Genomic DNA, 27,416 nt, shown 5'->3' with positions numbered 1-27,416 from the left:
CCAAATTAAAATCGGTGACGGTTAAATAAAATCCGTTGCTAAATTTACTCGAATCAGTTGTACGTATCTTTGCTTTCTAGTACAAATAATGTAATTGTAGATCCTAATGCACGTCGTATCTTTGCTTTGTAGTACAAAAAATGTAATTTTGAGTACATGCAAATATTACAATCCGATATTTCAAACTCCGGATTCTAAATTAAAAAAATATATATTAAGGCGGAGTCACGGGACGACACTGTCGCGGATTCTGACCGCGACAGTGACACTGAGGAGTCCCGTGACTCCTCTTCTTCCTCTTTAAATGGCACCGATGTCCGCATTTTGCTAGCACACCGAATTTACTTTCTCCGCAAGTTTTCATCTGCACACCGAATTCAATTGCAATTCAACACCACCGATCTTCGCATATTTTCATCCCAAGTGGAATCATTTCTTCTGATTCAGGTATTAATTTATTTTATTATTATTGAATTAATGTTATTTTGTATTGTATTTAACATTGACATGTTATTATTTTGATCGTTGATCTGATAATTTATTTCGTACTAGTGAATATTAAGAGGTAACGTTATTGATTTTTTTAATTATATTTATTATTGATCGTTGATTTATTCTATTGCGAAACAGAGCATATGCAAGTATTTAAAAAAAAAAAAAAAAAATTAGGAATTTATAAAAGTGTTCATAATAGGTTTACGAGTACTGTATTTTCCTGGCCCTTATCCATTGAAGAGCGACTAAATTCATCTTAATAAAATCTTTTGTCGTATCTTAATTTTAAATTAAGCAATTAATATGTTAGTATAATTAAAGAAGTTTGGAAAGGTAAAAAAAACAGACAGTGAAAAAACAAATTAATAAACCGAGTGAGGGTCATTATTATTATTATTGTTTTCTAAAAGATGTAAATAGCTCACTGTAAACTTTATTAGAATCTTTATTACTATTGTAAAAATTAATAATTGTGTGATAAAAAATTACATTATTAATACTAATGACAGTAATTAAAACATTTTGATTTATAGGTATTAAATCTCACCCATTATTTTACATTTATGTTGTTAAAGTAATTTGATATGGAAGATGAAATCTTAAATAAAATTACTTTAAAATTTAAAAAATATACTAAGATAAAATTACTTAAAAATATAAAATATACTAAAATAAAATTAATTTACATTTAAAAAATATACGCAAATAAAATTACTTTAAATTTTACTTTAGTAAATTTGATTAGTTACATTTTGATGATGAAAATTATAATATTTGTTATATAATGATTTTTTGTTTGCAAGATGGCTGATTTTTGTTTCCGGAATATTTGTTATGTAATGATTTTTTGTTTGCATGATTACTTAATTCGAATATATTCCGTTAGATTTGTGTGAATATATGTAGTTGGACTTGAAATATATATAAATTATAGTGAATTTATTACTTAATTATGTGTACATGATTATATTTTCTAAAATATAATATAAATATTATATCATGTAAATTGACTCAACGACTTTTATTAATAATAGCTTGGTTCAAATATTAATCCAACTATAAATTTGTATTATATAATTGGTAAAAACATATTCAAACATTCCTGAAAAAGAGAAAAAAAAAACAACCAATTTTTTTCTACTTATATTTTTGTGCATTTAAATAAATATATATTATTATATATTTGGTTTATTATTTTAAAATGCAAATCAGTTACACTTTTTTCTTGATACAATTTATCAATTTCTTTATTTTAAAAGTGCAAATCAGTAAATCCTATGAACAATGACTCCAAAACTCGATATTGGTTGGGAGTTTGGTAAATCCATCGGAGGTGATAGAAAGACAATACAATGCAAACTTTGTGGAAAAATTATAACTGGTGGAATTACAAGATTAAATCAACATATTGCTCATCTTGCTCGAAATGTTGAGTTTTACACTAAAGCTCCAAAAGAAATATCATTGATGTTCCGGAAACATCTTCAAGATACTAAGAACGAGAGAAATTTAATAAAAAAAAAAAAAAAAAACTGCTATTAATGCAATTCAACATAGCATACATGGACTCGATAATTGCAGTGACAGTGGAGTTGAAATAAATTTGATAATACCTATGAAAAAACTTTACAAGATATGGAAAATAGGGCACTGCGAAAAACAATGAAAGAAAGTCGTAGAACAAGAGCATTTGAGGAAGATATGCAAAACCGATATGGTTCAGGTAAATAAATATTTTATTTTTATAGTTGATGCATATCCGATATGGTTCAAAATTAATGTATCATTTTAAAAATTTAATTTTAATGGAGTAATATAAAAATTCTGATTAGATTAGATTATATTATTTAATTTCAGGAAATGTTGGTGGTAGTTCATCATCATCAAGTGCAAATCCCAATTTAAGAAAACAGATGACTCGTAGCTTTAGCGTACGAGATGCAGCTCAGTTACCATCGAAAGGGATTGATTCTTACATGTTTTCATCAAAACGAAAGAGTATAAAAAATTGGTTTGTTCCTGAAAAGGTCAAAGATGTTGGGAAGGCTGTTTCAAAATGGTTTATATACAATGCAATTCCATTTCATGCAGCAGATAGTGGTCCATACTACCAAGCAATGATTAATACCATCGCAGATGTTGGACCTGGAGTACAAGGTCTTCGGGACGTCAAATAGGTGGTGTTTTCTTGGAAGAGGAGGTAGAAGATATCACTATATATTTGAATACATTAAAATCCAGATTGCCAAAATATGGATGTACAATAATGTGTGATGGTTGGAGCACACGCAACAAGCATCCTATCATTAATTTTATGATTAATTTTACCCTTAATCTAAATTGCTTTTAAGTCCAACTACCATTAATAAATTCAATTTGATACACACTTTTATTTTCAAAATTATTTAATTTATTTTATTATTTAATTTAAAAAAAAAACTTATTTTTTAAAACATTATATTGTGATACATAATTATAAACTCAAATATACAACTATAATTTTTTTTATCATATTAATAAAAATATGATAAAAACATATATATATATATATATATATATATATATATATATATATATATATATATATCTTCAAGCATAAGATCAATGCAGTGTGCAGCACAAGGTGACCAAAACATGTGAGGTCTTTCAATCATCAATTTTTGTCCAGCAGCTTTGTTTGCACTTTCACTATCTGTAACCACATGTACAACATTTTCTTCTCCAATATCGTCAATAACATTATTCAAAAGAGATAATAGAAAATTGGCTGTCTTTCTTTTGTTTGTGCAATCCACTGAACTATGAAATATCATGTTGCGATCGCAGTATATCATAAAATTAATGATATGATGCTTGTTGCGTGTGCTCCAACCATCACATATTATTGTACATCCATATTTTGGCAATTTGGATTTTAATGTATTCAAATATATAGTGATATCTTCTACCTCCTCTTCCAGGAAAACACCACTTATTTGACGTCCCGAAGGACCTTGTACTCCAAGTCCAACATCTGCGATGATATTAATCATTGCTTGGTAGTATGGACCACTATCTGCTGCATGAAATGGAATTGCATTGTATATAAACCATTTTGAAACAGCCTTCCCAACATCTTTGACCTTTTCAGGAACAAACCAATTTTTTGTACTCTTTCGTTTTGATGAAAACATGTAAGAATCAATCCCTTTCGATGGTAACTGAGCTGCATCTCGTACACTAAAGCTACGAGTCATCTGTTTTCTTAAATTGGGATTTGCACTTGGTGATGATGAACTACCACCAACATTTCCTGAAATTAAATAATATAATCTAATCTAATCAGAATTTTTATATTACTCCATTAAAATTAAATTTTTAAAATGATACATTAATTTTGAACCATATCGGATATGCATCAACTATAAAAATAAAATATTTATTTACCTGAACCATATCGGTTTTGCATATCTTCCTCAAATGCTCTTGTTCTACGACTTTCTTTCATTGCTTTTCGCAGTGCCTTATTTTCCATATCTTGTAAAGTTTCTTCATAGGTATTATCAAATTTATCATCATCTCCACTGTCACTGCAATTATCGAGTCCATGTATGCTCTGTTGAATTGCATTAATAGCAGTTTCTTTCTTTTTTTTTTGGATTAAATTTCTCTCGTTCTTAGTATCTTGAAGATGTTTCCGGAACATCAATGATATTTCTTTTGGAGCTTTAGTGCATGACTCAACATTTCCAGCAACATGAGCAATATGTTGCTTTAATCTTGTAATTCCACCAGTTATAATTTTTCCACAAAATTTACATTGTATTGTCTTTCTATCACCTCCGATAGATTTACCAAACTTCCAACCAATATCGAGTTTTGGAGCCATTGTTCATAGGATTTACTGATTTGCACTTTAAAATAAAGAAATTGATAAATTGTATCAAGAAAAAAGTGTAACTGATTTGCATTTTAAAATAATAAACCAAATATATAATAATATATATTTATTTAAATGCACAAAAATATAAGTAGAAAAAAATTGGTTGTTTTTTTTTTTCTCTTTTTCAGGAATGTTTGAATATGTTTTTACCAATTATATAATACAAATTTATAGTTGGATTAATATTTGAACCAAACTATTATTAATAAAAGTCGTTGAGTCAATTTACATGATATAATATTTATATTATATTTTAGAAAATATAATCATGTACACATAATTAAGTAATAAATTCACTATAATTTATATATATTTCAAGTCCAATCACATATATTCACACAAATCTAACGAAATATATTCGAATTAAGCAAAATCAAACTGTAGTAATTTATTCACTACCATTTTGTATGAATATTAAGCCCAACAAACACACACACACAAATATATATACACGTACACACAAAACCCATAATTCAATATGAGCTAGACCATATATATTCGGCCAAAGTGAAGAAAAATAGGATAGTCAATAACAATACGAAATACGAAGTCTAAAATTTCAGAAAATAATTTAAAATAAACAAATTGAGTTATATAAACTAAAAAAATTTAAAGTTAGTGGTTGGCTTACCTATAACCGGCGGTGTACGTCGGCGGCGATGCAAGATTGTCCCTGCTGTGTAAAGCTGAGCTAGTAAGAATGCTTTTTGTCTCTTTATTTACCAGAGATAACAGCTCAAATGAACGAAAAAATAATCAATAAGATTGTAATTCAACAGTAACATCAGGAAACAGAAAATTGACAAAAGAAGTGGTGAAAAAGTACATGAAAATGGTGAAGCCTTTGTACGTTCGCGTCTCGAAACGTTACGTGGAGAAGTTGAACTTTTCTAGGCAGTTGCACTTTTCTGCCGGAGCAGCTTCCAATAGAGGCGAAGCTGCTTTTATGCTAGCGGAGAGATGAGAGTTATCAAAGGGAGAAAGTTACCAGGCACCAGCTACAATCCTTTAATTGTTTTGAGAAAATTTCAATGTATCTATAGGAAAGATACGTGCTTTAGGTCCAACAACGCATGATTGCATGTGCTACTATTTGGAGCATCATGCAATTGTGAAATGTCCAAAAAGCCAAACAATGCATATGCTCAAAATTGCATTATTTGTACTATAAAGCAAAGATACGACGTGCAATAGGACCTACAATTGCATTATTTGTACTAGAAAGCAAAGATACGTGCATTATTAAATCCGTCGCTGATTCGAATGTGCGACGGTTTTATGAAAAATCGTCGCTAAATTTAGCGACGGTTTTTATTCAACTGTCGCCGATTTTAATTTGACGACGGTTTTATTCAAACCGTTAGCAACGGTTTTATTAAACCCATCGCCGATGTTAAATCGGCAACGGTTGAATAAAAACCGTCGCTACATACATAAAACAGTCGCTAATAGCGACAGTTCAAAGCAAAACCGTCACGAATTGCGTTCCGGTTCCGTTCCACCGTTATATCCATGTTTTCCACCGTTATATCCTCGTTTTCGGTATATGAAATGCCGATACAAGCCATCAACCTACACACCCCGGAACCTCGTCAAGGTTGCTGACGTTCCGGACGTTCCGTTCCCATTTCGACGAACCATGGTGGACAGTAAGTGAGTAAGCCAAGATGGAAGGAGTTACCTCTCGGATCGTCGGTGGGGATGCGGCGACGGAGACGAAAATGGAAATGAGGATGAGATGTAGAAGGAGGAGCGAGCAGCAGCTGGAATCGGAGAGGAATCATTATTAATGTAACAGAGTACCGGTTACAGAGTGCAAATGAGACAGGGGTAAAGTTTGTTTGTTTGTTTTCATGGGACGATTTTGCCCTCTGAATTCTTCCATAATAAAATTTAAATTACGAATATAAAATTTCAGATTTATTGTAAAATATTATATTATAAAAAATTTGTGTGTGACGGTTTTACGGATCGTATTTTATTAAACGAATTTTTTATTTGGGTCATTTATGAAAAATTATTACATTTTATGCTAAAAGTATTACTTTTTTATTGTGAAATACGGGTAGGATTGACTCGTCTCACAGATAAAAATTCGTGAGACCGTCTCACAAAAGACCTATTCATATTATAAGTTTTATTATTATCACTATTAAAAATTTAGAGAAAAGGTGCAGCCATAGCTTAAATAAGTGAATCGAAATATATATTGGAAACATGTAATTTTATATAATTATAACATAAATTCATTCACAAATTAACATGCATGGTTCAAAGTTTAAATTCATTCCTCTGACGAATTCGAAAAGGCTAATTAAACGACACCGTTGGTCCTAGTATTAACTATATATTAAAATATTAATAAATTTTAGCAAAAAATATTGAAAATTCTTATAACATTGAAACAAAATAAAGCATCGTTTTGAAGTTTCACAAAAACTATTAAAATATTATATATATATATATATATATATATCATATTTATTAAAAGTTAAATCTATTTTACTAACTAATTTTGGTATATATGGTGGTAAAAGTTATTTATTATTCATAGAACACCCTTTAATCATTCAATTATATATATATATATATATATATATATATATATATATATATATGTATATATATTATACTTTACGTTGATGGCTAGTTATTATAATCTCATTTTAAACACACAAAAATACGGGAAAAATTATGAGTTGTTAGTTCATAACATAAATATGAATGAATGTGTTAATTGTCCCACATCGGTTGGATAAATAACCTTAGAGTTGTATATATGGGTGGACAATCCTCCCCCTTGAGCTAGCTTTTGGGATTGATTTAGGTCCAAGTTCCCATATTAATATGATACCAGAGCTCAGGTTTTACCGTCATGTGTTAGACTGCCTATAATTAGGCCACCCGTTCTGCCCTATCCCACATCGATTGGATAAATAACCTTAGAATTGTATATATAGGCTTGGACAATCCTCCTCTCTTGAACTAGCTTTTGAGGTTGAGTTAGATCCAAGTTTCAATCTTAACAGAAAGCAACTCGATACATACATTATATAAGTTTGAGGAAAATGAATTGAACAGAAAATAAAACAGAGTTCATAGACAAATTAATCGTGGTTTCTAAATTTAAATCACTAAAGAGTTATCACATCATCACTATGCATATCAAATAAGATTGGAACTTGGATACTAAGTATTTTTTGATATAAAAGAAAATTTGTTACAATTGAGATCTCGTCTTAAACTTAAAAGACATTTTGTCGTCGTCGGCCACGAGACCATATTAAGTACTAACTTCTAGCAAATATACGAAAAAGTACAACTTTCATCAAACTTGAAGTGTAATACTTTTATATGTGGATTTGTTATCAAACTATCGAAAAAAAAAACTACTGCTAAACTTCGTAGTTTTTTTTCACAATTCTTCGACGATGACGCTCAACTTGGGAAGAAACTTACCTCCCTTAAAACGACCACAACCTCGGCCTCCGGCCGCCACCAAGAGCGGCCTCTCCTTCTCATATAACTCAACCACCGCATGATCATCTACCCTTTTAAATGCATAGCAACCGCAGCTAACCGTATCATCATCACCACCACTACCACTACCACCCAGAGCCAAGCTCGCCTTCACGGCCAAAGCTGCCATGTCCTCCACCTGCAGACGGTGGTTCCGCCACTTGGAGGGTAGTTCAAAGTACACGTCTCCTGGCCGCAACTCCTTGTCTCCGCTGACAGCAACCAATGCTTCGCCGATGTCCATATCATCGGAACTGCATATGAATCTGTCGAGATTAACCGTACCAAGTTGCATCAAACTTGAAACCTTAACTGGGTACTGAAATTCTTGAAGCTGTCCGTTCAAAAGAATCAGTTTCGCCGTTGCAGCAGACCTGGATTCACAGGACCTACAATTTCCCATTTTTTTAATGATATTATTATTATGTCTAAATCCGAAACAATCACTTGTGTATAAAATATTTGAAGAATGCGGAGTATTTATATATCGAGGGAAAGTTTCGGAGGTTTTGCCCGCCCGAGTATCGGTTACTGTATACAGACGTTGAGGTCAAAATTTGGTCGCAAAATTCAAACTTTAATAATTCTAAATCAATGCCTATAATAAGGACTGCATGAACTCGTGATATATAGAACGCATCGAGTCTATATCTAATTAAAGTAGATATTTCATATATATATATATATATGGCGCATATTCAACAGCTACACGCGTCTAACATAAACATGGCCTTTCCAAAGATTCAGAGGAATATCATTATTGGATGTAGGGACACGATGATGATATAGCCTTGCCACACATTTTTAACAGGATAGAATTTTTTACGATTATTAATACAATTTAATTAATATATCATCCATCCATGCAGTTAGATAAAAATTGGAGGTTTTAATTAATTAAGAGTAGGTCTCTCGTGAGACGGGTCAACTATACCGATATTCACGATAAAAAGTAATATTCTTAGCATAAAACAGTAATATTTTTTCATGGATGACTCAAATAAGATATATGTGTCACAGAATACGACATGCGAGACCGTCTCACACAAGTTTTTGTTATGAATTAATTATAATGATAGTAATTTTAGTTAACTATTTTCAAAAACGACGAATTACTCGGGATTAGGTCAAGAGCGTGACAACAAGATTGAAAGCAAGTAAGTTTTTTTTTTCCTAAAAAAAAAAAAGAAGAAGACAATTTTCAGTTTTTTATTTTTTATATTTGAACATGTTTTGGGTGGTAATTTGATCAAATTCAATTTCTGAACTTAGAAAATTAATACTTTTAGATTCTAGTAACTGAATCTATATATTAAGTTTTAGGCCATGTTTCATTTTAAAAGTATTATGATATTATTATATCTAAACATGCATATCAAAAAATATATTAAAATTTTTAGTTTAATAAAATTTTGTAACAAATGATCCAAAAATCTCCACAAAAAATTTTGGTAAAAACTTATGTGAGACGGTCTCACGGGTCGTATTTTGTGAGACGAATCTCTTATTTGGGTCATCTATTAAAAAATATTATTTTTTATGCTAATAATATTATTTTCTATTGTGAATATCGATAGGGTTGACCCGTCTCACATATAAAGATTCGTAGGACCGTCTCACAAAAGACCTACTTAAAAATTTATTGATTAGATATAAATTTTGATTGGGAACAAATTACAATATATAAAATAAAAAAAAAAAAAACCACTATAAAATGCATGGTGTACGTTAAGCTACTATAAAGGTTTCACAAACAAACCATCACAAGTCATGTTTATGATAAATATATATAAATACAAATTTAATTTTTACGTGTTAAAATATTTTTGGTATTATTAATCTTATTATTCATGAATGAACAAAACATATTAAAATCGAATGTCATTTCATTCAGGTGAGATAAGGTCAAAGAAGGATTCGTCGAGCTCATGCCTACTCGATCGATTTCAACACCAACTTACAGATATCTTCATCAAACCACTGGCTGCCACGACATTTTTCCCATTATTATTCAAGATATATACGTAGTTGTGCATGAAATCCATCGACCTTCCTTGAGGGGAGTTTTACAGTTACTAGCTTAGTCGATTAATTGGCTAATGATAGTTAGCAAGTAGTTAGGAGGTTAGCTGTACAAAATTAGTTAGCTTGATTTTCTATGTCTGATTTCATACGAAAATAATCGATTAAGTATAATATCTGGTTTTTGATTAGCATGACTCATTGATATTAGGGTGGTCTGTGTGTTTTGTTGACTCGAAGTTCGAATTTTTTTTTCTGAGGTGAAAAAATAATTCTCCCATTCAGAAGTCGAATGTTCTTATTTACCACAAAAAAATAATATAATAATTTATAATATTGGGTGTAATAATTGTCTCTGTTTGGTAGAACGATCGAACTGTGGTACTTGAGCTGCCGTACAGTTTAAAATATTTGAATTGCACCTATATATTTTGTTAAACGATAAGCGCTCGCTCCTACACACAACATTATGGGTTTGCTCGGATTTGTTTTGGAAGCTTCATGGGAAGGTATTTTCCAAAGGAAATAGATATTGAAATTGGTTTTGTTTTATAAGGTCAAATCAGGTCGAAATTTATTTGATAAAATAGTGTTGAAACTTTAAAATATGATTATATTTTAAGTTGGAATACACGATAAAAATAGAATATTTTTTGAAAAGTTAAATTAAAAATAATTTTTATATGAGTAAATCAACCAAAAAGAAAAATTAGTTGAAAAAAATAAATAAATAATCGGTAGTATGTTTGCTTTCTTTCTTTCTTTCTTTCTTTCTTTTTTTTTTTTTTTTTTTTTTGAAGAAACGTCTTTTTTGGAAAAGAAAAACAATTTAAGGGGTATAGTTTCTTTTTTCCTAATTCCATTTGAAGATTTGGGTAACAAGGATTGGACAAAAATTTGTGTGAGACGGTCGTACGGTCGTATTTTGTGAGACGGATATCTTATTTGGGTCATCCATGAAAAAATATTATTTTTTATGCTAAGAGTATTACTTTTTATTGTGAATATCGGTATAGTTGATCCGTCTCAGAGATAAAGATTCGTGAGATCGTCTCAGAAGAGACCTACTCCAAAGATTGAATATTGTTAGCCTAAAACAAATTTAGTCAATTTCTTGCAGCTGTGAATAATCAGAAGTGTCGCAAAATAAAGGAGGAAATCAATGCGTGATTTGCATTTGGTTTCAACATTTTATTTTTACGCTGAAAATGATGTATTGAAACGAGTGTTCAACAATAATCTGTTATATATTTTAGACATAAAAGGTTGGTTTATCCGTCAGGCAACGCGAGATAAATACTGGTTTTTCCATCATGTTTATTTTATCTTGTCTCAAAATTTTAAATACAAAAACTCATTTTTGTTAAAAAAAGCATCGATCTAACTCATGAAAAAACATTAATTTTTATATCAAAAATATTAAATAAATCGAGACGATTCGTCATAGTCACAATACCCACTCAATTTTAAAATGAGTGGTCTAAATGAAATTAACTTCATCATTAATGATCCAGAATAGAGTATATCCACCCATTTTAGTTTAACGTTTTCATTTTCACAGAAAATGACTCATAGTGTAATTAATTTATAAAACATTAATTAGCATTTAGCAATGAGGGTGGTGGGATCCCCTGGAACGGCGGAAATCACAAACTGCAGCGCCATTTCCCGTCTCTTGCTCACTTTCCCTTTCCGACTCTGCCTAGCTTTTAGGCTCGGAATCCTGTTCCCGGTGTACATTCCCTCCCCGGCGTATATTTCGTGCCAGCACTCCACTAACATCTACTTCACGCATGGTCCAGGCGGCCGGCTGAGGAGCTGGAACGAGCACTTGGTGTAGAAACGTTGGGAGATGGCAGGGGAGGGGACGGCGGAATGGGCGTGGAGATGGTAATCGCATGCGGCACACCTGTACGGAGAACCGATCCCGACTTCCTTGCAGCCGTCGCATTTGAACGGAGATCTGGTTGTTTCTCAAGTTGAACTTGAAATCCCGGTTTGGATCATGAAATGGGGTCCTCGGATTAAGTACGACTCCAAGAAACTCGATTTGTATCAGAACGATTTTTCTCCCCAACCAGTGAAACGATATCAAATTTTTCTACGAGTTGTTTCGCGTGAAAATTGTTATGTAATTTCTCATATTACACTAGCAAAGAAGACTCGAAGGTGGTTCCAAAGATATGTTCGAAATGGTGGAGTACGGAGGTGGTGAGCATTTAATCAAGTCAAAAACTTGTGTGAGACGGTCTCATGAGTCGTATTTGTGAGACGAATCTATTATTTGGGTCACCCATGAAAAAATATTATTTTTTATGAAGAGAATATTACTTTTTATTGAGAATATGAGTAAGGTTGATCCGTCTCACGGATTATGATCCGTGAGACGGTCTCACATGAGACTCACTCTTTAATTAATTATTAGAAGTTCGATTCTTTCTATTTTTTTGAACAAGATTATCACACATAACTTACTTAACGTGTTTTAAATATTTAACTAATGTGATTTACAAATTATCACGTTAGCTCAGAAATTTACCAAAAATATCGGTCAGAAACTTGAAGGTGGCAGCGTTATGGAATATAAATTCCTCCCTCAAATTTTTAATTCTAATTCGTTCGATACCTGCCTCGTGGTACATTTTTAGATGCTCGGATTGGATCCAACCCAAGCTTTGTATGTTCTGGCTTCACCCCATTTTTTTTAAAAAAACTATACTTTTAACTTTTGAGTATTAATTTGTCATATTTTGATCAAGAAATTGAAGGATTTAAAATAAATAAATTTTAAAATTAGCTTTTTGATTTCAGATATTTTTTTAGTCCATTGAGTTAATATTAAGTTATTACATATTTTATTAGACCTTTATTTAATTTATATAAACACTAAAAGTTTTATAGAATTTTAAATTTTTAGTGTGAATTAGTGTATATTTATAAGAATTTATTTTGAGAAAAATAAAATAAATAAATTTTCAAAATTTCGATGTATATCATAATAATATATGTATTATCATATGATTTATCAATTATTTGAATTTCAAATATAATTATTTGAATGATGTACCAAGATTTTTGTTTCTTATTAATGTACATCTTATTATTTGATGTTTTTCAATTTCAAATCTATGCAATGAGTTTGGATTTTGAGATTATTTGATTCTTAAGAGTCAAAAAAATTGAAAAATCCATTTGGGATTCAAGATAAAGGCAAATATAATTCAGTCTATCTAGATGTGAGCAAAATTTCACTTTCAACAACAATATCCGGCCAAAGTTCAGTTTACATGGAAGTTCGATTTTAGGGGGGTGTATTCAATGTAGGAGAATTATTGACTTTTAATAACTTTTGTAGATTTTAAAACACCAGATTTATTCAATTAAGACTTTTGCATACTCTATAGAAGTCTAGTGGTATTCAAAATAGACTTTCATAGAGTTTTAAAAAATCAAGTGGTATTCAACCTTGACTTTTTAAAACTCTATTAAAGCCTAGAGATATTCAACATTGACTTTTTAAAACACTATAAAAGTTTTGAGATATTTAAATATCGATTATTTCAGTTTGGATCGATTTCATGTTTTAATATAAAACTTCGGTTAATCAAATAAATCGAATTTTTATTTTTAAAAAATATATTCTTATATTTTCTAATAAAGTTATTAAGATATAAATTTCTAATAAAATTTAAATTTATTTAATTCAATTTTATATTGTATTTTTAATTAAAACTTGATTTTTTTAAAACGAAAAACCTAAAAATTCGGTTTGATTTTTTGTAGTAAAGTTCGTTCAATGGTTTGTCAAAAAAATTCGGTTAAATTAATCTTAAAAACTCCAGTTCGATTTTAACCAAATATTTTGTTGTCCATCTCAAATTCCACACAATTCCAGTGGAAGATAATATGGACATTAAGTGAGGTGTATTCAATCCAGAGTTTTGATGATTTTTAATGACTTTTTCAAATGATAGACTTTTATGGATTTGATAGATTTTTATTGACTTTTACAGAATCTCACATATTTATAAACAAATTTATGAGGATTCATGCAGATTTTTTTTTTACAAGATTTTTATAGACTTTTGTGAAATTTATTTATAGGATTTTATAAATTTTGTAATTAATTATAAAATATTATTTTTTATTAATTTCTTTGAACTAATAATTATTTGACATATATAACATATTCAGTTTGAAATAATTTTTCAATATTTATATTAATAAATAGAATCACTTGTTTAAAGTAAAATCATTTAATACTTACATGTATATATATGTGGGTTTGTACACATGTTTGTAAATTTTTAAAAGACAAAAACTTGTGTGAGACGGTCTCACGGGTCGTATTTTTTGAGACGGATCTCTTATTTGGATCATCCATGAAAAAATATTACTTTTTATGATAATAGTATTACTTTTTATTGTGAATATCGTTAGGGTTGACCCGTCTCACATATAAAAATTCGTGAGACCGTCTCGCAAGAGACTTATTCTTTTTAAAAATACCTCAATTGATTAATATGTAACCCTTTTTTTTGAATTGATAATATACATGTGAAAAGAATATTATTTTATCTTTGTGTGGATACAATTTTGTATAAAAATATTATAGCTTACATATTAAATTAAAATGCTAAAAAGAATTTAAAAAATCATGGTCGTTGCGAGGAGCTTCAATTATTAAGAATTAAGCGGCTTTTTTTTGCATCATCTTTTATTATTATTGAATATTACATTAATTTGTATAAATCATAAATAAAAAATCACAAAATCAATTCTGTTATATATGAATTTTATTGTTGCGATGATAACTAAAACCAGTAGACCAGCAGACCAGAACAACAGAATAGATTATCAGTAGCTGCTGCTCTAGTAAAACTAAACCAGTAGAAAAAGGATAACAGTACAAACCAGTAGAGAATGACTTCTAACGTTGCTATCTTAATTGTTACCGTTAAAGAGTTCCTAGTACTAGCATTAATTGTAGCATTAAATACTATACGGAGTCATTTAATGCATATTACCCAATTAAGTATAAAACAAGACTGATTGTTTTATAGCTTTTCTGCAGGAACCCATTTCGGTAATAAAGCTGATTGTATCAGTTATCTGAAGACTTCTCTGATTGTGAACGTTGAACTCAGTCGATTATATATACTTGGATCAAATCCTTGTTAAAGTGACACTTCGCATAATATCATTTTCAAGGAACAAAGCTACTCTCTTATCAAACGAATATCAGTTTTCCTTGAGCATTTTAAAAGTTCAACACAAAGAAAAGTAGCACACGCTTCATAGCTTATATCTGATCTTTTGTAGATCATCTTGTGCTACTAATTCTTACACTCTTCACGATCTTTACTGCACTAATATTTTATCAGAAGAGTCTGTAATCTGAAAAGAGTCTTTTCAGAACTTTGTGTTTCGCATATTTGTGAGTTGAGAAACTAAGAGTTTCAGTAGGCTGAGGTGTAAGTCCTTCTGAAGTGGGCGTGTACAAGTGTTGTACTGTAATATCCAAAGTCTTTTAGTTATACCTTCTGGAAACAGAAGAAGGGGAGACGTAGAAGAGTTTATCTTCGAACTTCCATAAACAACTGTTGTCTACTGCTTTATTGTTGTTTCAACTACTTCATCAGATTGTTTCCGCACGTTCTACTGTAATCAGGTGAAAGTATTCGCACAAGATCAACTACTATCCTTAACAGGATTTTAGTACCTCATCAGAACGAAAAACGAGAAGAGTTTATTCACCCCCCCTCTAAACTCAAGTTCGATCCTCAACAATTGGTATCAGAGCAGGTTATTCTTGTTTGTGAAAAACTACAACAAATGGCACACTTCAGCAAGATCCCTATGTTCTCTAAGGAAGATTTTGACGACTGGAAGATAAGAATGCAAGCTCATCTTGCAGCACAAGATGATGACATGTGGTATGTCATCACAGATGGTCCACTGAAAATCTTAAAGCCTAACACAGCTGTTGTTGTTACTGACGGTGCACCACAGATGGTCGAAAAGGCAAGAAGTGAATGGACCAGTGAAGATAAGAAGAAGGCCAATCTTGATAATGTGGCGAAGGATATACTGTATAAAACTCTTGACAAGAACACTTTCAGCAAGATAAAAATGTGCTCTACTGCAAAGGATATTTGGGTAAAGCTCATCCAGATATGTGAAGGAAATGAGCAAACAAAAGAAAATAAACTGTCTGTAGCAATGCAGAAGTTTGAAAATCTGAAAATGAGAGCTGGTGAAACTCTAAATGAGTTTGATGAAAGATTCAGTAGCTTGGTCAATGAGCTAGCTGTTCTGGGTAAAGAGCATAGCAACAGAGAAATAGCCCTCAAGGTGATGAGAGCCTTACCCAGAGAATGGGATGTTAAAACAATGGCTATGAGAGTATCCAAAGATTTGAACAAATTGGAACTGCACGACTTATTTGCAGATCTAAAGGCCTACGAGTTCGAATTGGAAGTGAGAAATGGAGAAGAGCCTTCAAGCTTACCCACCAAGGCTCTTGCTGCTACTGCTACTGCTTTTACTGCTACTGCCTCGACCTCCTCTACTGCTGCTGCAGTTGTACCTCAGGTATCACCTGCCGTGATCATTGACAATACAATGGAGAAGACTGCTGAACAAATCAGTAGTGATGCTATGTCCTTATTTGTAAAGAAATTCTCCAGGTTTATGAAGAAAAACCATCGAACCTATCAAGGTCCCAATCGCAACTTCAAGAAAGATTCACCATCTGGTGATATGGGATGCTTCAACTGTGGAAAGATATGTCACTTCATTGCTGATTGTCCTAAACCAAAGAAGGATGATCAAAAGAGAAAGGATTACAAGAGGAATGACAAAAAATCCAGAAGAGATCGAAAAGCGATGATTGCCGAAGAAAGCAAATCTAAGTGGGCGGACTCTAGTTCTGAGTCATCTGACTCAGAAAGTCATTCCAGTGACAGTGATGCAGAAGAAGTCAAATGTCTAATGGCAGACAATGACTCAACCTCGACATCTGGAGAGGTATTTGATTTTGACACTAGTGAATTTACACGAAGTGACTTGATTGATGCACTGCATGAAATGGTAAAAGAGTATTCCAGACTTTCTCAATCATTTGAAGAAGTTAAATTGAAAATCAGAACTTAAAAAATCAGAACAGTAAGTTAACTTGCTTGCAAGTAGACAGCTTCAATGATTTACAAGTTAAGATGAGTAAATTAATAACTGAGAATGAAAGAGCCAAAGCAGATTACCAGAAAGTGCTTTCTGAAAACCAGAAGTTGTCGCTACTGGTAAATGCTTGGAACAAGTCTTCTGTTTCATTGGAAAAGATGCAAGAATTACAAAAACAATCAGGAGATAGGAGTGGTCTCGGTTTTTGTAATAATGAAGGCACTTCTGAAACGAATACTAAGCCAACACTGAATATGTGCAAAAGGAAATACATTCACTTTGTGAAATCCAGTGTGGTACAGGAACCAGAAGTACCTACTGCTTCAGTTGAAAGAAATGTAAATCTGACGAACAGAAGAATGCACTATGGTCTGGGACGTTAAACCTAAGGAAAAAGTTGACCAGAGTTCTAGATTCAGAAAAGAATTCAACTCTGGAAGACAACATCCTATGAAGGTTAAAACTACCAGTACTACAACTCTAAACCTGTTCAGAAGAGATACAGACTGGAAAACAGAAACAGAAGGGAAGAACAACATTTTGGTATGCATACTGTTAGAAATAACAGACCTTCTGTTGCACACACATCTTTGGATACCCGAAGTACAAGGTCACCAAGAATTGTACAAATGTGGGTTCCCAAAGGACTGATAAGGCTTGGACCCAAATAGATTTGGGTACCAGTTACTAAAATTTGTGTTTGCAGGAACAGCAGAAGGAAGCAGAAATCAGTAACTGTACATGGTATCTGGACAGTGGTTGTTCCAGACACATGACTGGACAAAGAAACCTACTTTCCGAGATAGTGAGCTGTACTGGACCAAAGATAACTTTTGGAGACAACTCAAAAAGTAAAACCATGGGTAAGGGTAAGATTATCCATGGTAATATAACTATTAGTGATGTGTTATTAGTTGACAATCTTTGTTACAATCTTATCAGCATTAGCCAACTATGTGATAATGGGTATTCTGTGGCTTTTCAAAAGCATTCATGTATAGTTAGAGATTCTGCTGGAACTACTGTGTTAACAGGAAAGAGAAGGCAATACTTACAGAGTCTCTTGGAACTCAAATCATGTTTATACTCCTACATGCTTAGTTGCTTCTCTTAGCAATAAACATTGGCTATGGCACAAGAAACTGAATCATCTGAATTTCAAGTCAATCAATTATCTCAAGAAGCAGAATATAGTCGATGGATTATCTGACATTAATTTCGTTAAAAATCACGTTTGTTCTGCTTGTCAGCTTGGGAAACAGATAAGATCCAGCTTCAAGACCAAAGATAGCAAATCAACTTCAAGATGTCTGGAACTACTGCATATGGATCTATTTGGTCCAATCCCCATCATGAGCTTAGGGGGAATGAAATATACTCTTGTTGTTATTGATGATTTTTCTAGATTCACGTGGGTAATCTTTCTCACAGGAAAAGATCAAACCAGTAGTCTCTTGATCAAGCTTCTGAAAAGGATTCAAAATGAAAAATCTTCTACCATCATTAAAATCAGAAGTGATCGGGGTACTGAATTTACTAACAAGAATCTTGAGTTATATTTGAATAAGCAGGGAATTCATCATGAATATTCAGCTGCCAGAACTCCTCAACAAAACGGAGTGGCTGAGAGAAGAAATAGAACTCTAAAAGAAGCAGCTAGAACAATGCTAGCAGATGCAGACATTTCTCAGCGCTTCTGGGCTGAAGCTATCAATACTGCTTGTTACACGCAAAACAGATCTATGGTCAACAAAAGACACAACCAGACTCCGTATGAAATATGGAAAGGGAAGAAGCCCAATGTATCTTATTTTCATGTGTTTGGTTGCAAATGTTTTGTACTAAATAATGGCAAAAATCATTTGACGGCATTTGACTCAAAATCAGATGCTGGAATATTTCTTGGTTACTCTGCTGTAAGCAGAGCCTTTAGAATCTTCAACAATAGAACTCTTAATGTTGAAGAATCAATTCATGTTGTCTTCGATGAAGACAGCAGTGCTGAAATTTCTAACATATCTGATTTAAGTAACAGGTTAGACATGATTCACTTGGAAATCGACAGTGAAGATGATGTAGAAGCAAATACCAAGGATCTTCAAAATCCAGAACCAGACATTCCTATAGTGGAACCAGAAGCACAGACTCTGGATCTACCAATACCAGCAGAAGATGCTCAAGAACCTACTACTGGTTCTGTAGAAGACAATCTTAACATATCAAATCAGGAAGATGTCCACTCAAATCCGTTTATCTGGAGAAAATCTCATCCTCCATCATTGGTTATTGGTAATCCAGCAGCGCCGTTGAGAACCAGAAGGCAAATGCTTAATTAATACATGCATGCTGCTTTTATATCTCAGGATGAACCAAAGAAGATTGAAGAAGCTCTTCTGGATCCTAGTTGGATTGAAGCCATGCAAGAGGAGCTGAATCAATTCAAACGTAATGAAGTGTGGTTTCTATTACCTAGACCATCTCATCAAGCTGTCATTGGAACTCGGTGGGTATTCAGAAACAAACTCAATGAAGAAGGCACAATGGTGAGAAATAAAGCTAGATTGGTAGCTCAAGGCTTCAGACAAGAAGAAGGCATAGACTTTGATGAGACTTATGCACCAGTAGCAAGGCTCGAAGCAATCAGAATATTCTTAGCCTTTGCTGCTTTCAAGAATTTCAAAGTATATCAAATGGATGTGAAAAGTGCTTTTCTAAATGGTCTTTTACAAGAAGAAGTATACGTCGAACAACCTCCAGGTTTTATCGATCATTTCTCTCCGCATCATGTATTTAAATTACACAAAGCATTATATGGTCTAAAACAGGCACCTAGAGCTTGGTATGACACTTTATCACAATTTCTTATTGATCATGATTTCACCATCGGAGCAGTAGATAAAACTTTATGTACTTTAGTCAAGAATAAACACATTCTTTTAGTACAGATCTATGTTGATGATATTATTTTTGGGTCAAGTAACCCCAAATTATGTGCAAAGTTTGGAAAATTGATGCAGGATAAATTTGAAATGAGTATGATGGGAGAATTAACATTCTTCCTAGGATTACAGATTAAGCAATCAGAGACTGGAATCTTTATAAATCAAGCCAAGTACACCAAGGAGCTTCTGAAAAAGTTTGGAATGGAAGCATGCTCTGCTGCTTCTACTCCAATGAGCTCATCTATTAAGCTTGATAAAGATGAAAGTGGTATTTCAGTAGAGGTAACTCAGTATCGAGGTCTTATTGGTTCTTTATTATATTTAACTGCCAGTAGACCAGATATCATGTTTGCTGTTTGCATTTGTGCTCGATTTCAATCTAACCCCAAACAATCTCATTATATTGCTGCTAAGCGTATTTTGAAGTACTTGAAAGGAACTCAAAACGTCGGCTTATGGTATCCCAATGATTCATCGTTAAATTTTATTGGATATTCAGATGCTGATTATGCAGGTTGCAAACTAGACCGAAAAAGCACAAGTGGTTTTTGTCAATTTCTTGGTGATAGGCTGATATCCTGGTTTAGCAAGAAACAGACTTCCATAGCCACATCTACTGCAGAAGCAGAATATCTAGCTGCTGGAAGCTGCTGCTCTCAAATACTGTGGATTCAACAACAGTTAAGAGACTATGGGATTCAAGCCTCCGAATCACCTATATTCTGTGACAATACCAGTGCAATTGCAATCACACAAAATCCAGTACTCCATTCCAGAACGAAGCACATAGACATCAGACATCACTTTATTAGAGATCATGTGCAGAAGAAGAACATTCGTCTGGAATATGTTTCTACTGATCAACAAACAGCAGATATCTTCACGAAACTCTTACCAGAAAATAAGTTTTCTTACTTTCGTAATTCTCTTGGTTTAATAGATTTAACTTAACTGTTTTCTGATATCTTAGTTAAATTTCTATTATTACGTGTTTGTTATCGCATTGCACTAACAGTAAGCTTTTTGCAGAAAAGCAGAAGAGAAAAGTCAGATAAGCAAAACTGGAATTTTATTAGAAACCATTTCAGTACTTTACACAATGCATAATGAAAAACAGTAGATCTTCTTTGCTATTTAACCAGTAGCGTTACATGTAGTGCTTGTCTTCTGAAATAGGAGCTTTCTGACAATTGCTTGCAAACTACTTCAACAGGAAAAAGATGGTCTTCTTCGAAAGAGAAAGGCCTAGAAAGAATCTAGCAAGCTTAGGTCTTGCCAGCACTAATGTAATTTTTAGATGCCTTACAGGGCATCAGAGAGGATTTCAGCATCATCAATCCACCAGCACTCTCTTATTGCATTAGCATGCTTCTGGAAGAAATCGATGCTATATTTTAAACTCAATCGAAGCAAAAGATCTGCATAACTGTGGAAACTACAACTCAAGCAGTGTATTTCAAGGATCATTACGGCATTTTTGATACCCTCAAACTTCTCTCTGAACAATTTTGCTTCATCTCCTGAATCTAACTCTAACTCTCCTTTTACTTGAGTTGTCGTTGTTCTTGCTTACCTTCGTTCAAGCTTTGCAGGTATTTATAGAGGGAACAAAGAATCTTGTGAATCACAAGATTGCGACTGTTCATTTTCAACGACTCAGATTGAGAGATAGCCAAGAGTCACTTGTCGCAATTATGACTACTTATTAATTGCATTTACCGAGGGGGAACAGTATCTTAGTCAGACTAAGAATTTGACACCTTTTCAGAAAACAGATAGGATATTTGTCTTTTCGATAAATCTACAAGTCTGCTGGTTTTGATAAAGTGCTCGCATATTTCAGCACTCTGAAACTTCCGGCAGACGTTATCATAAAATGACAAATCCTTTTCTGATTTCTTTTAGTAACCGTCTGGACAGCCCGCGCTTTTTCAAAATTTTCAAAATCATTCGTCTTTCTGACAGTTTCTGCAAAGCTTTTCAAACACTCAACCAAGAACATACTGACACGTGTCTTTATGTTTATTTGCGGCTGTATATCTATTTCATATTTCACATTTTCACCTTCACTGTTTCATAACTATCATTATTCAGCTACTGCTTTCTCTATATCATAACTAACTACTGCAAATTTTTCTGATCTCATCTGCATACAGAAATAGCTGGCGCATATACTCTCAACGTTTATCAGGTTAACTTTGCTTCCGTTCTCACCATCAAGGATGAGAATCTCTTGAAAATATTTCAGGATATTGAGAAATCAGGACTCCGGAAATTCCTGGAAGCACCGGCAATTATCTAAAAAAATGCTCTCCTGGAATTTTACGCCAAAGCAACAGTGCATGAAGGAAGAATTGTTCATACCCAAGGAGATGCTTCTATTTCCATTGATGCTGCACACCTAGGAGCAACCTTCCTCCTTCCACTTCGGGTATTTCTGAACTCTCTGATATTTCCAAGACAGATATGTCTGTTGCTCTAAGCTCTTTCTCCGCATCTGGAGAAGAAGTGTCTTCTTCCTGCCACAAGAAATTGCTCAAAATAGAGTATCAGATTCTGGCCGATATTGTGGCCAAAGCTATTTTGATCAAGGCTGGCACCTTCGATAAATTGACGAAGGAGAAAGTTCAGGTCATGACTGCCATCACCAAGGGGATTAAGGTGGATTAGAGTCATTTTATTTTCAGAATCATGAAGGATATGGTTATTCGGAAGAGTTCTGGTTTCACGGTTCAGATCAGTGTTTTGCTCAAGGATGCTGGTTTCGCATCTACCAGTGATCTCGATGCTACCTCTGTTACCATGATTGATGTAGCCAATGTTTTGGCTCTAAGGCCTAAGCCAACAGTGGCGGAGTTTATTGCGATGAAAAAGGAAATTGGGGAAACTGCTTCTGAGGCTCCTAAACCTCAGAAGAAAATTTCGAAGAAACGATTGATTATTTCGACGGATTCCGATAAAACAGCATCAGAAGAATCTTCTGCTGCTGTTCGACCAACAGTACCGACCCCAGCCAAGAAGAAACCGCGCACCATTCTCAAGATGAAAAAGACAGCAGCACTGTCTGAGATTGAGAAAGTACCTATTCGACAGGTATTTCCAGAAGCGGTTCCTTCTGTTCGATCGACTGTTTCCTCAACTGCACTCGCTACTGCGTCCATCTCAGCACCTTCTTCTGCTACTGCTTTTAAGCCATCATCTGGAATCGTTATTCGGGAACAGGCAAGCGGGTCTTCTGCTTTCCGACCTATTGCACCCATTTCATCTACTGACAAAGGGAAAATGATTGAAGAACCACCTACTTTTGGTCACCAGACCACTGTCATTACCGGCGTTGACCTTCATCTAGCAGAGATTGAGACATCTGTAAACGAGGACATAAAATTCTTTGATGAATGGCATACTGTCCGACTGTTCCACTCTTTTGACTACTTCAAAACAAGAGGGAATAACAGCAAGTTGATGAATGCAGAAAGAAAGACTTTTCAGTTGGCAAAAACAGAGAATGTCATCGAGGCCTTGCGCAGACGGAACTTCATCCTCGATCAACTAAAATGTCAGAAATTAGAATCAGTTTTGAAAGTTCTTCAATCGAATTTTGATCCTGCCGTTCCTACTGATGTTCAGAATCAAAATGTTATTTTAATTCTATCTGACAGATTAAAACAGATGAATGAGCAACTTCTTGCTCAAGAACAAGGCTTTGGAGAGCCTACTGCTTATCATGTTGGCCTTGTCCCGATCTTTCAGCAGAATCAGACAGTTGAGGAAAGGACTACCGCCTCCCCAAAGGCTGCTGCTCTTAGTACTCCTGCATCTCCGACTAGGCCCATTCAGTCCTCATCACTATTGTCTGTACATGAACTGGCTTCAGTTGAGGAAGTCATTGAATCAATTGTCCCTACTGTCTCTACCACTTTAGAATTGCCGGCTTCTGGATCTCCTACCCCAGGACAACAAGCAGCAGAACCAGATACTACTTCTTTACTGCCGAACTTAGAGTTGTTTTCTACAATCCGAGAGCGAATGGGGAAATACATCTATCTCACTAAGGAGACCTCGGACAAGATGTATGCTGAAGCCTCTGTTTTCAGAACAGCTATCTCAAGAACTCACAACGCCATCATGCTTGCTCAAAATGATATACTCACTCGAATTACTGAGCATGATGATATCTTTCGATCCTTGTCTACTTCTGTGGAACTTTTGGATGCCAAGATTGACTCTCAAAATCAATCTATCACTGCCTTAGATAATCGCATCTCTTCTCAGACCCCGTATCTGGAGATGCTAACCGATGGCATTCAAAATATTTCCGCCAGACTGAATGATCTCTTTACCCATGTAGTGGCCGCTGATGCCAAAAAGGGGGAAGATAGAGGAGATCAAGCGGGAGTTAGGCAAACAAAAGATGAGGCTGGACCTTCTAACAGAAGAGATCAAGAACCTCAAAATGAAGAAATCTTTTACAGGGACATTGGAACCGATTGATTTGTTTACTTTAATGCGTTATTAACATTATCCGTTTGATTAAATGATTATCTGTTTTACTTAACGATTTTCAACTGTTTAGGTTTTGGCATCACCACAAAGGGGGAAATTGTTAGATATGAATTTTATTGTGGCGATGATAACTAAAACCAGTAGACCAGCAGACCAGAACAACAGAATAGATTATCAGTAGCTGCTGCTCTAGTAAAACTAAACCAGTAGAAAAAGGATAACAATACAAACCAGTAGAGAATGACTTCTAACGTTGCTATCTTAATTGTTACCGTTAAAGAGTTCCTAGTACTAGCATTAATTGTAGCATTAAATACTATACGGAGTCATTTAATGCATATTACCCAATTAAGTATAAAACAAGACTGATTGTTTTATAGCTTTTCTGCAGGAACCCATTTCGGTAATAAAGCTGATTGTATAAGTTATCTGAAGACTTCTCTGATTGTGAACGTTGAACTCAGTCGATTATATATACTTGGATCAAATCCTTGTTAAAGTGACACTTCGCATAATATCATTTTCAAGGAACAAAGCTACTCTCTTATCAAACGAATATCAGTTTTCCTTGAGCATTTTAAAAGTTCAACACAAAGAAAAGTAGCACACGCTTCATAGCTTATATCTGATCTTTTGTAGATCATCTTGTGCTACTAATTCTTACACTCTTCACGATCTTTACTGCACTAATATTTTATCAGAAGAGTCTGTAATCTGAAAAGAGTCTTTTCAGAACTTTGTGTTTCGCATATTTGTGAGTTGAGAAACTAAGAGTTTCAGTAGGCTGGGGTGTAAGTCCTTCTGAAGTGGACGTGTACAAGTGTTGTACTGTAATATCCAAAGTCTTTTAGTTATACCTTCTGGAAACAGAAGAAGGGGAGACGTAGAAGAGTTTATCTTCGAACTTCCATAAACAACTGCTGTCTACTGCTTTATTGTTGTTTCAACTACTTCATCAGATTGTTTCCGCACGTTCTACTGTAATCAGGTGAAAGTATTCGCACAAGATCAACTACTATCCTTAACAGGATTTTAGTACCTCATCAGAACGAAAAACGAGAAGAGTTTATTCACCCCCCCCTCTAAACTCAAGTTCGATCCTCAACAAATGCTACAATTCAAAATTTCCATGATATTAAAATAAAAAATTGTTAAATGAAATTAGCAAAAAAAGAAAAATTTGAAAGGAAATATGAAAATATATATTGAGACACATTTCGAAAATTTGAGAGAGTGATAAAGTTAGATAAGATGAGAGAAGATAAGAAGAGATGTGATGTGAAACGATAGGGGAAAAATAAATAGCTTGTGTACGAGTTAGAAGTTTTAATAATCCATCCAAATCTTTGGGTTGAACCTAATACAATTTTTGACAATTTATGATTGTACTTTAGGCTTTAATGATTGTATATTAATGAATTTCATGAAGTTATTAAAAGTTAATGAAAATTTGAATACCTTTAGACTTTTATAGAGGTTTAAAAAGTCAATGTTGAATACCTCTAGACTTTTATAGAGTTTTAAAAAGTCAACGTTGAATACCACTTGACTTTTTAAAATTATATGAAAGTCTATTTTGAATACCACTAGACTATAGAGTATATAAAAGTCTTAATTGAATACATCTAGACTTTTAAAATCTACAAAATCATTTAAAATCAATAATTTTCCTACATTGAATACAACCTCTTGAGAATCTCTGCTAAGGTTCGTAATTTCTCGTCGCGTTTTCAGCAATCGTGAAATAGCAAGAAGTGCATCGCTCATCCTTGAGCCATTCTGTAACCCACAGACAACCATTTCCCAATCGACGGAGACTCCACCAACAGACTACCTGAAATGTAACGTTGACGCAATGGTTTTTTCAAGCCGTGGTCATACGGGATCTGATGCTTCATTCGGAATGATCAAGGCGCTATGGTAGCAGCTATTCATGGGAGTAATCCGTGTTTATCAAATACTTTACCTGCGGAAGAATTGGGTATTCGGGAAGCACTGGGTTTGTTTAAAGATCCATATGTTTATGATGTCATTCTCGAATCTGAGCTCCCTATGTGCTGTTGGAGTTGGCTTGTTAGTAAACGATAGTAGAATCCTAGCTAGTAGGGGTGTCAATCGGGTGGGTCAAGTGGATTGAGTCGGGTTGAACAATAGTAATATTAAAAAATTGTTCAACCTGAAACCAATCCGAACCCGAGCCAAACCAAAAACTCTCAACCCGAACATGAACCCGAATCAACCCGTATAACCTGATTTTAATTTTTTTATAAATTTTTTTAATGAAAATTAAATAAAATTCAAAAAAATTAATACTAATATTTTAATTTAAACACATAATAATAAAATCTCTCTCATATATATGATTTAAATTTGAAAATCTAATTGTAAAAAAATAAAATATACTTACTAAATCAAATAAAAAAATTGTTTAAAAAAAAATGTTCAAAATAAATATTAAATTATGAAAATTTATTATATAAATATAAAATAAATATTTTTTCAAACATACAATATATAAAAAGGTAGGAAATATTTATTAATAATGTCTTTTTTTAAAAAAGTAAAAATTTCGGGTCAACCCAACCCGATCATTTTTTTCGAGTCAGTTACCAGATCTGAACCGAACCCGAAAACCTCAAACTCATACCTGATTTTTTTTGGGATGAATCGTATCGGGTTTGTGGGTCGTATCTGATTTTGACACCCCTACTAACGAGTATATTCAATTTTATCTTTTTTTGATTAAGCGACCAAAGAATCAGGTTATCCATATGTTAGCTAGGACCATTGTTTCTTTGCTTGGTCGAGATTATCGACTTCTGATGTACTTG

The 27,416-nt window shown here is 33.4% G+C and overlaps 3 protein-coding genes across 3 annotated transcripts; 1 reads left to right on the top strand and 2 right to left on the bottom strand.

Annotated features, from left to right (window-relative positions):
- The first annotated feature begins 138 nt into the window (after positions 1-138).
- LOC140828334 (uncharacterized) lies at positions 139-2,770 on the top strand. Its single transcript, XM_073191325.1, has 3 exons — positions 139-447; positions 2,077-2,218; positions 2,353-2,770. The coding sequence occupies exons 2-3, from the start codon at positions 2,131-2,133 to the stop codon at positions 2,670-2,672; spliced, it is 408 nt and encodes a 135-aa protein (XP_073047426.1). The 5' UTR covers positions 139-447; positions 2,077-2,130; the 3' UTR covers positions 2,673-2,770.
- A 238-nt stretch (positions 2,771-3,008) lies between these two features.
- LOC140826878 (uncharacterized) lies at positions 3,009-4,448 on the bottom strand. The gene is made up of 2 exons (XM_073189402.1): positions 3,922-4,448; positions 3,009-3,787 (listed from the first exon to the last, which is right to left on the bottom strand). Exons 1-2 carry the CDS (start codon positions 4,361-4,363, stop codon positions 3,009-3,011), a joined length of 1,221 nt encoding a protein of 406 aa, XP_073045503.1. The 5' UTR covers positions 4,364-4,448.
- A 3,178-nt stretch (positions 4,449-7,626) lies between these two features.
- Positions 7,627-8,400, bottom strand: LOC140828333 (uncharacterized). The gene has a single exon (XM_073191324.1). The coding sequence runs from the start codon at positions 8,337-8,339 to the stop codon at positions 7,833-7,835; it is 507 nt and encodes a 168-aa protein (XP_073047425.1). The 5' UTR covers positions 8,340-8,400; the 3' UTR covers positions 7,627-7,832.
- Positions 8,401-27,416: the final 19,016 nt, after the last annotated feature.

The sequence above is a fragment of the Primulina eburnea genome, chromosome 3 (genome assembly GCF_022965805.1).
Source record: "Primulina eburnea isolate SZY01 chromosome 3, ASM2296580v1, whole genome shotgun sequence".
Lineage (NCBI taxonomy): Eukaryota > Viridiplantae > Streptophyta > Magnoliopsida > Lamiales > Gesneriaceae > Primulina > Primulina eburnea.
The sequence above is the reverse complement of the archived record's forward strand: the minus strand, read 5'-3'. Positions and strand labels throughout refer to the sequence as shown.